General features: G+C 33.5%; 1 protein-coding gene across 1 annotated transcript; it reads left to right on the forward strand.

The window, feature by feature from the left end:
* Window positions 1–418: 418 nt before the first annotated feature.
* Window positions 419–2,635, forward strand: LOC137810178 (serine/threonine receptor-like kinase NFP). Its single transcript, XM_068611328.1, has one exon. The coding sequence runs from the start codon at window positions 585–587 to the stop codon at window positions 2,376–2,378; it is 1,794 nt and encodes a 597-aa protein (XP_068467429.1). The 5' UTR covers window positions 419–584; the 3' UTR covers window positions 2,379–2,635.
* The last annotated feature ends 8,603 nt before the right edge of the window (window positions 2,636–11,238 follow it).

Below are 11,238 nucleotides of genomic sequence, written 5' to 3' on the forward strand. Positions count from 1 at the left end.
AAATCGTGTTAAAATGGTAAGATATCTACAAAATAATTTTTGAATTAGACACTTCAATCATATTGTTTCCTACGCATGTCAGTGTATACGGATATTCGACACATACATACCATTTAAATGCAATATTCTTTTTATTACTATGTTGAATCATGTGTAAATTACAGTCGCTAATAATGGTCTTGGTAAGTCTTACCAAATCTACCCCTATACCAAGATATCATCAAGTTTAGTTGGTGTATTGGTGTTGGCTTGCTGGCTAACATCGTGCATAGATAGAACTGGTAGGTACATTAACTTGCCGTCCAAAACTTTGATTAGGCATTACAATACTCTATTGCCATTTTTTATATATCATGCGCATCAATTGCATACAATTTGTCTAATATAAATATTGACGTGTCCACTGTATCCAGGATTCGGAAAGCCAAAAGGAAATTTAGTTAAAGCTAATGACACAAACAGGACCATATTTTTATATTAAGCCAAAAGATATTTTTATTGACAAAGAACTACATATCAACAACGACGATTGCCAGTGATAGTAGACTGCCTCATAACTTTCATTTGTTCACAACTTCACATCAATGGCTGTCTTCTTTGTTTCTCTTACTCTTGGTGCTCAGATTCTTTATGTGGTACTCATGTTTTTCACTTGTATTGAAGCTCAATCACAACAGACCAATGGAACAAACTTTTCATGCCCTTCCAATTCACCTCCTTCATGTGAAACCTATGTGACATACATATCCCAGTCGCCAAATTTTTTGAGTCTGACCAGCGTATCTAATATATTTGACACGAGTCCTTTGTCAATTGCCAGAGCCAGCAACTTACAGCATGAGGAAGACAAGTTGATTCCAGGCCAAGTCTTACTGATACCAGTAACCTGTGGTTGCACTGGAAACCGCTCTTTCGCCAACATCTCCTATGAGATCAACCAAGGTGATAGCTTCTACTTTGTTGCGACCACTTTATACCAGAATCTCACAAATTGGCATGCAGTGATGGATTTAAACCCAGGTCTAAGTCCATTTACTTTGCCAATAGGCATCCAAGTTGTAATTCCTTTATTCTGCAAGTGTCCTTCAAAGAACCAGCTGGATAGAGGGATAAAGTACCTGATCACTCACGTCTGGCAGCCCAATGACAATGTTTCCTTTGTAAGTAACAAGTTAGGTGCATCACCACAGGACATATTGAGTGAAAACAACTATGGTCAAAACTTCACTGCCGCAAGCAACCTTCCAGTTTTGATCCCAGTTACACTCTTGCCAGATCTTATTCAATCTCCTTCAGATGGAAGAAAACACAGAATTGGTCTTCCAGTTATAATTGGTATCAGCCTGGGATGCACACTACTGGTTGTGGTTTCAGCAATATTACTGGTGTGTGTATGTTGTCTGAAAATGAAGAGTTTGAATAGGAGTGCTTCATCAGCTGAAACTGCAGATAAACTACTTTCTGGAGTTTCAGGCTATGTAAGTAAGCCTACAATGTATGAAACTGGTGCAATATTGGAAGCTACTATGAACCTCAGTGAGCAGTGCAAGATTGGGGAATCAGTGTACAAGGCTAACATAGAGGGTAAGGTTTTAGCAGTAAAAAGATTCAAGGAAGATGTCACGGAGGAGCTGAAAATTCTGCAGAAGGTGAATCATGGAAATCTGGTGAAACTAATGGGTGTCTCATCAGATAATGATGGAAATTGTTTTGTGGTTTATGAATATGCTGAAAATGGGTCTCTTCAAGAGTGGCTTTTCGCCAAGTCTTGTTCAGAGACATTAAACTCGAGGACCTCCCTTACATGGTGCCAGAGGATAAGCATAGCAGTGGATGTTTCAATGGGTCTGCAGTACATGCATGAACATGCTTATCCAAGAATAGTCCACAGGGACATCACAAGCAGTAATATCCTTCTTGACTCCAACTTTAAGGCCAAGATAGCAAATTTCTCCATGGCCAGAACTTTTACCAACCCCATGATGTCAAAAATAGATGTATTTGCTTTTGGGGTGGTTCTGATAGAATTGCTTACTGGCAGGAAAGCCATGACAACCAAAGAAAATGGTGAGGTGGTTATGCTGTGGACGGACATTTGGAAGATCTTTGATCAAGAAGAGAATAGAGAGGAGAGGCTCAGAAAATGGATGGATCCTAAGTTAGATAATTATTATCCTATTGATTATGCTCTCAGCTTGGCCTCCTTGGCAATGAATTGCACTGCAGACAAGTCTTTGTCCAGACCAACCATAGCAGAAATTGTCCTTAGTCTCTCCCTTCTCACTCAACCATCTCCCGCGACACTGGAGAGATCCTTGACTTCTTCTGGATTAGATGTAGAAGCTACTCAAATTGTCACTTCCATCTCAGCTCGTTGATTGAGTGAAGCCAATCTAGTTTCTCACATCCAAGATGGTACTTTTTTTTAAATAATGATTGCACCTTAGTCAATAATGATGAACTTGGGGAGTTTTCAACATTTAGTGTTTCCATCCCTGTTGTTCTTTATGTTTGAGGTAGAGTTCGTAAAACGAATAGCAATTGCAGTTCTCCTCAGACTAAATTTGCTTATTTCTCTGTACTTCTTTTATATGACAATTGAAAGTGAATCAAATGATGGAGTTGTTTATTGCATGTCCAAACAAATTAGAGAAAGAGAATTGAGTTTAAAGTATATGTTTCTGTCATTGCATTAAGCTCATATTTCATACCTCAAAATCACAATATTGCAGAGAAGAATTCAGGATTTTGTTCATCCACTCTATAGTTGATTTGTGCAGTAAAAATGTACTCCTTAGGACAGATTCATTTTTAACTTATGATGAGGCACAAAGTAACCTAGCAAATTTGTGCAATATTATAATATGGCTCTAGGTTTATAATATTCTATAGACAGCTCTAGAATATTAGATGATGATGCTGCAAGTCAACTAGTTATTCATGTAACAGGAAGGGCGTTTTAAAATAAATAAATGAATAATATGATAGACAGAAGTTTCCTTGTTGCTCCAATCATAGACGGAGCTACCAACTCTTGGTGGAAAAAAGAAACTAGTACCAACAATAGGAATCCCTTTGAGTTGTGGTTCAGGTCTCTGGAGAATCTTAGGTACACATTACTGCTCATGCCTACTGATAGCTGGCAGAGTTCTGCATCTCAAAGCTGCTAGTGAAAGTTTTGAAAATTATGTATGGTTAGGTATGGGCTAATGATGTATTTCACAAATTGAGAATTTTTCTAAAACTATATTATAACTTTCGTACTATTATTTTAATTTTTTTATATCATTTAATTATAAATTTATCCTTTATTATATACATTTATATTTAAACCCATCACATAAAAAATTTATAGAAATTTCAAGATTTTCAAAACATCATTTTTCTTAGGTATAAGATTAAAAAAAAATAAGTGAGTATGACTTTCAGAAAGAAAAAAAAAAGTTAAACAATACAATTAAAAAATCCAAAAAATATTATCAATATTAGGTCAGAGGAGTATCACAGTCACTTATATCAATTTTTCTTACTCGTTCATTATATAAGAATAGAAAATTTCTACATATTTTGTACTCTTTATTTACATAAACATAGAAAGTTTTTAAAATATAAAATAGAAAGTTGAAGTGTTGCATGATTATTTTAAAAACTTTTTTGTTTTGAAATTGTAATAGAAAACATTATTTGTCCAATTAAATCATTTAGAAAAATTAACTATTTCAATAAATTTAAAAAATTCACCAATTTCATAATTCACTCTTTTATCTTTGCTATTGTAACATCTCTAGTTACATCATCTAAAATATATACATAATTAAATATATACATATACACATACATGTATTATCCATAAAGTATTACAAAATATATTTTGTAATACATAAACTAATTGTTTATAAACAATTCAAAGATATAAAAAAAAATTCATATAAATACACAAACTAATTGTTTTAATTACATATATAAATAAAAAAATTACATATGATTTAATATAAATAGTAAACTATTAAACTATTATCAAATAGTATTTCCAAAACAAATTTCAAAGTTTAAGTTTTTTATTTTGTTTAGCTTGTGCAAAAATAATCTTGTTTGAGCGAAAGTGATATTGAGAACAAGTCCGATTGAGCAAGAATCATCTTGCTTAAGCGAAAATAGACCCAAGAACAAACTATACACACACTAAACAATTTAAATAACCTTTATGTAGATTATTTATAAATTATAATTCTTACCACACAGATCCATAAGAGTTTTAATAATAATAATAATATGTTTTCTAAATACATAGTATACCATAACCGTAATATCTTTTTTTCTTATTTTTAATTTAAGAAAATAAATGTTTATTGATAATAGTGTATAATATAATTTAAAGTGTAATTTTATTAAATAAAATATAAAATAATTAAAATGTATTTATATTTGAGATCTACACATGAATACTCTTTTTTATAGGAATTATCTTCAAAGCTAATTTAAAAATTGGTTGTATTTTTAGGAATCATCTTATTAGAATTTTATGGCATCTCATAGTCTTTCCGTGAATATGTCCCTATTACGACTTCAAGAAAAACATGTTACTAAGGACGTATGAAACACTATTGAAACCCAGAAGACATGCAATATGGGTACTAAAGCTTGAGGACATACTTGACCAACGAGTCAGACAGTTAATTGATCATTCTGGTTTTGGACATTTGTTAAAATTTAAGAACATTGACTTCAATCACGTACTACAACATTAGTGGAAAGGTGGAGAACAGAGACTCGTACCTTTCACTTTTCTCTCGGTGGAACAACTGTTACTTTGGAAGATTTGGAATTGGTATTGAGTTTACATGTTGATGGACAGGCTGTCATCGGGATTACTAGTGGTGATTTAGTATATTTGTGTGAGTAGTTGCTCGGATTTATACCACCCGCTATAGCGGTGAAAGGAAATGCAATTAATTTGTCTTGGCTTAACAACACTTTTTAGGAATTGCCACATATGCAACCGATGATGTTATTGCTCAACATGCTCGAGCCCACATGTTAACACTTATTGAAAACCTATTTATGCCTGATTCTTCAGGTAGTAAGGTACATTTAATGTATCTATTATTGTTGGCTGACTTGAACAACGTCAGGAATTATATTTGGGGGTCAGTTGTATTGGATTCTCTGTACCGTGCGCTCGATCATGGAATAGACTTTAATCTAGATAATATTTGAGGTTGCACGCTGCTTTTACAGTGTTTGGCATGAGAACACTGATGACCTTTTACGGCAAGTGCACCGCGTTTGTCAGAAGTAATAATTGTCCCTAAGGACGGATATCGATCCCACAAAGAACAGTGAATCATCGAGTACAATATTCGCTAAATATAACAACAGAACAATAAAAAAGAGTGTGAAGTGATTATGTTGGCACTGATCAATAAGAAAACAAACAAAGAATTAGTTGCTTCAATTGGAAAAATTGGGATTAAGTTTCATCTCTCTCACTCTCATGTATTTTGATTAGCATGTTATTCTTTAATTGAAATTGATGCTCGTATAAAAATCATTTATATCGATTCCTCGCATATAAAATCCTTAAGAATGTTCCCTAACTATCGATCCCTCGCATACTTATAAGAACAACTTAGAACGAAGCTCAGACGTTTAATAGCAATTAACATTTCAAGTCTATTCCTAGCACTCAAATATGTTAAGTATTGTTGTTTAGGTCCGAACCCTAAAAATACCTCCCGGTCAGATTTAAGATTCTCAATTTGTCACAGAGAATTAAAAGTAAAACAACAATACCAATAATCAATCAAGAACTGAATATTAATATATAAAATATCGCCTCAATACATAAGAGTTTGAGCAGATTACTCCCAATCCCAAAGGGTAGAATTAGCCACGCATACTTCTATCACCTTCCATTCTCCCAATTGGGTTACAATTCACTCTATGGTGTTTTCCTCTCAATCTGGCACCCTAAGGTTGAGCCTCTAGCCCTCTATTTATCCTAGTTTTCTAGGGTTAGGTTGTTTATTGTGTCGCGCTAATGGGCTAAATGATCAAACATAAAAAAGGGCCCAATCTTTCTTTGCATCTTTTCCATTCTGGGACCTTCTATCTTTATCTTTTTAGCTCAAATCATTCATCTTTAATCCAAATCTCCAATCTTCCTTAGAAATCTGCAATTAACACCAAATTTGGGAATAAAATACTCTTATTCAAATAAAGATCATAAAAAATGTAAAAAGGTATAAATTCATAAATTAGGGATTATTTTATATGTAAATTAGCAATAAATCCTCATAAGTGCCTATATTTTAATATGAAATATTACTGAAATTAGACACTTATCAAACACCTAACATGCATTTATCTACAACTTCAACCATTGACTGATGAAGAAGTTCAACAAGGTGTTGGTTTCCCACTCGAGAAAAGGTATGTTATTTTTATATTAATTTTCAAGAAAGAAAACAAAGTTCTTAATATTCTTTTGTTTACGTTAGGTGGACTCAGAGGATGCATAGGATGCACACATGAGGAACCATTGTTCCCCAAATACGAGCAATGTTTGATGACATTAATGCTAAAGAGGTTCTAAAAAATATATAAATTAACATACCATTTTAACTGAAAATTTCATATCACTGATATTTCAAACATTTATTTATAGTTTCTTTGAACTACATATCAAGTGGATTATATTAGGCGTTTGATCACTATTGAGGTTTCCCGAATTGCACGAGCGGCAATTCCTCTCATATGTTTCATAACGGTTGAATTTCATCAGATTGATGTGTCAATTTGGATTTCGACAGAGTATTCCAAGTGACTCATTCAACCTTGATCAACGTTACATAGAGGATGAGAGGACGAACTAATCGATATTGGCCACAATATCATGTCGCATGGATAGCTATGTGGAATGACCGTTATAATCGTCTAATTCAGGAATGTTAGTTTAACATACATGCAATGGTACATCAACCATATTATATGTTACATCTCACCTATATAGTCATTGTCCGGTGATAATGTAAGTTCAATTACAAAATTATTTATTATTCTTCATTCACTCATCCAAAATTAACACATTTTTTTAAAACAGTATGATATGCCACAGGAGACTACACAACATCACTATCAACATCATGTCAGGTCTTCTTCTCAAGTTGAATCGTTTCAACAATAATCTTTTCGTCCGCTAGGTGTTCAACTGACCCAGTTATTTGGATATAGGGATCAACCTCAAATACCATTCCAATCATCATTCCATCGACCACCTTTCAACTACTCAACATTTCCATCTCAACAACAATTTGTTGTTGGTCCATCAAATCCCTTTGAAACCTCTACCATGACCTCCCTCATCTGCCTACAATCTAATGTCATCCATGAAGTATTATCGACCAAAAATATCTTCACAAGTGTCTGGAAATAAGAGTGATGACAATGAAGTCGAAGGCACTAACAATGCTATTCCACCTCCGCCCCCTACTACCCTTCCATCCAAACAACAACCACAAGGACGACCACAGAGACATCAAAGAAGATCACCCTGTGGCACAGCCTCTCATAGATTACAACTTTTCCTACATTTCTATTTTCTAATCATGTATAAATTGTACTTATTTATCATTTTATAAATATTTTTTAAACGCTACCCTTTTATTTATAATTGTATCAACTATAAAAGCTACTTAATGAATATTTTTAATTTTAACAATATTTAAAAAGTACTAAATATTTTACATTTATTACACAACCTATTTAATCCAACTTAATATTAGGTAACTTTGTTTTTTGTGAAAACAAAATTTAGTTTAAATTTTTAATATTATTTATCTATAAAATTCAAATTTTCACAATATTATTATTCACTTCATGTCATTTTAAATAATTTTTAAATTATTATTATATACATTTTTTAATTTTGAAAAATATTAATTATCATTTGTTTAAAAAATAGAAATTGTTTCCAAAGAAATTGATAACTTTAATTGAGATAAAATACCTTGAAGTTGTAAATCCAATGTCTAATTTTATTCAAACTAAAATTGTCAAACTGGTTGACAACTTTAATTAAAAAAGAAAATAAAAAGTAGGAAAAATAATGGATTTAGTTAATGTTGTCTACACTATTGACAACTTTAACTCAAAAATGTTCATTTCTATAATTTTTTTCTACATTTACCCATTTACGTGATATTCAAACTAAATTACACCATTTTAGTAAAATTTCTGAGAAAGAGCATGGCGAAGCGCCAACTTTCCTCAAACTCCTAATTTAAGGATAAATTAAATAATATAAACTTCTCTATAAATTTTTTAAAATAGATAAAATAGTTTATCTTTTGAAAAAGCTATGTAAATTATATTATAAATAATAAATATCATAAAAGATTTTAGTTTATCAAATATCGCTATTACCAAAAATTATGTCAAACTAGTGGCATGAATTAATAAAGTAGGTGTTGATCCTACGAAAGCAAAAGGAAGATGAAAGGGACTAAAACCCCTCGATTGAAGGGCAAGAACATAGATAGAGGTAGAGCCTTGGTGAGGGTGTCGGTAGTTTGCATGGAAGAAGAGATGGGGAGTATTTTTATCAGTCCAACATTGGCTTTTTTCCTAAAAAGGTGACAATTTATCTCTATGTGTTTAGTCCTTTCGTGTAAAACTTGATTGGATGCAATTTTTATTACGAACTGGCTGTCACAGTAGAGGATGGCAGGTTGGATGGAGTGAATATGGAGATCTTAAAGCAAGTAAGTAAGCTATTGGATCTCACATGTGGTGGTAGCTAGTGCTCTGTATTCGGCTTCTGAAGAACTTTTGGAGATTGTTTGTTGCTTCTTTGATTTCCCAGATAAATAGCAAACATGGTTACAGATTTTTGTGTCTCAGGACAGGTGGCCCAATTTGAATCACTGTAGGATTTTACTTGAAGAGGGCTTCTTGTTGACAGAAAAAGACCATAATCGGGTGCATTCTTGAGATATCAAAGAAAGCGAAAAGTTGCTTGACGGTGTGTTGTTGTGGGTGCTGAAACAAATTGACTTAGTTTGTTCACGTTGAATGCAATATCTGGTCCGGTATTTGTCAAGTAGATAAGTCTTCCTATCAAGCAGCGATACGAGGAGGATTCTGTTGCAGCTAGGGGAACACCTTCAGTACTTGAAAGCTGCGTAGAATGGACCATGGGTGTCGGGACAGGTGTGCAATCAAGCATTTTTGTCTCATATAAGAGATGCATTGTGTACTTTCGTTGTGATAGGTGAATACCAGCAGTGCTTCGGGCGACTTCTAATCCCAGAAAAAAAAAAAGTTAGATCACCCATATTTTTAATCTTGAAGTGTTGATGTTGCAGCGTGGTAACATGAATGATTTTCTCATAATTATTGCTAGTGAGTACAATGTCATCAACATACACAAGAAGAGCAGTGATGTGAGTTTCATGTGTTTTTATAAACAATGAATGATTGGTAGCAGATAAAATATAACCATTAGCAAGCAAGAATTGGGATAGTTTTGCGTACCATTGCCGACTAGCTTGGCGTAGACCATAAAGGGAGCGTTGCAGTTTGCAAACCGTGTTTGAGTTGGGGACCTCAACTCCAGGAGGTGGCTTCATGTAGACCTCTTTAAGAAGATCTCCATGTAGAAATGTGTTGTTAACATCCAGTTGTTTAAGGACCCAGTTGTTTGACACAGCAAGAGTGAGAATCAGGCGCAAGGTGGTCAGCAAATGTATCAAAGAAGTCTAGGCCTTCAAGTTGTGTGTAACCTTTCGCGACCAGACGCGCCTTCTTTCGATCAATTGTGTCGTCTGATTTGTGTTTGACCTTATACACCTAGCGACATCCAATACCTTTCTTTCCCGAGGGAAGAGGCACCATTGTCCATGTGTTGTTGGCAGAAAGAGCAGCAAGTTCGGCTACCATTGCTTCTTTCCAGCAGTCAAGTTTGGAAGCATCCTCATAATTGTGGGATTCCATGGAAGAAGAAAAAGAAGTAATAATGTGTTTAAAATTAGAAGATAAAGCATGATAAGGTATAAAATTATTAATAGGGTATTTAGAACTTACAGCATGTGTAGATGGGAAGTCGCTATGAAAATATTCTAGGTAGGCTGGGGCTCTCCTAACCCGAGTGTATCTTCTAAGTGAATTAGGACCTGTATTTTCAGTGGGAATCACAGTTTCAATGGCAATATCATAATTGTCAGAGAAAAAATCATACGTGGAATTATAAGATGGAGGAACAGGTAAAGATAAATTGTTAGGACTTTCATTAGCATCATCTCTCATTTTACATGGAAAGTGATGTTCATAAAAGACATTATGTCTGGAGATCTCAATTATATGATTTTTAAGGTTCAAGAAAAGATAACCTTTAGTGTGTGGTTGAAAACCAAGAAAAATACCTGATACAACCCTATGATCCAGTTTCTTTTTATGAGATGTGATGGTGCTTAAGTAGCAAAGACAATCAAAAACACGTAAAGATGAAATATTATACAAAGTACCATTTAATTTTTCATAAGGAGTCATGTTCTGCAGCAAAGGAGTATGGATACAATTGATAAGAAAAATAGCATGTAAAACAATAAAATGTCAGAAAATAGGGGGCATGTTAGCTTGGAAAAGCAAAGCATGCGTTACATTAAGAATATGTTGATGTTTGCGTTCTACAATACTATTATGTTAAGGTGTTTCTATGTAAGTTTTTTTTATAAATAATGCCCTTTGAGGAAAACAGATTTGTCATAGCAAATTCAGCCCCATTATCAAAATGTATAATCTTTACAGTGGTTTGAAAATGATTTTCAACATAAGATAAAAAAAACTATATATATGAGTTCTGGCTTCAGATTTTGTGTGCATAGGTATCACCCAAGTATACCAGGAAAAATCATCCACAATAGTTAAAAAATACTGAAAACCATGCATAAAGATAATAGAGCAATGGCCCCAAATGTCCATATGTAAAAGCTCAAAAATTTTAGAAGTTGCGCAATTGCTTAAAACAAAAGGAAGTTTTCTTTACTTTGCTCTATGGCAAGTATCACACATATTTGTTTTTTGAACATAAATAAAAGAGAACCGAGATCTCAATACATGCAATCTTTCATCAGAAAGATGACCCAGTCTATTGTGCCACAAATTAGTATCCTTCGAAACAAAATGAAAAGAAGGAACAAATTTGTTTGTGACATGTCTTTGAAAAACATAAGCATGAAA

This window comes from Phaseolus vulgaris, chromosome 2, assembly GCF_000499845.2.
Source record: "Phaseolus vulgaris cultivar G19833 chromosome 2, P. vulgaris v2.0, whole genome shotgun sequence".
Classification (NCBI taxonomy): Eukaryota; Viridiplantae; Streptophyta; class Magnoliopsida; order Fabales; family Fabaceae; genus Phaseolus; species Phaseolus vulgaris.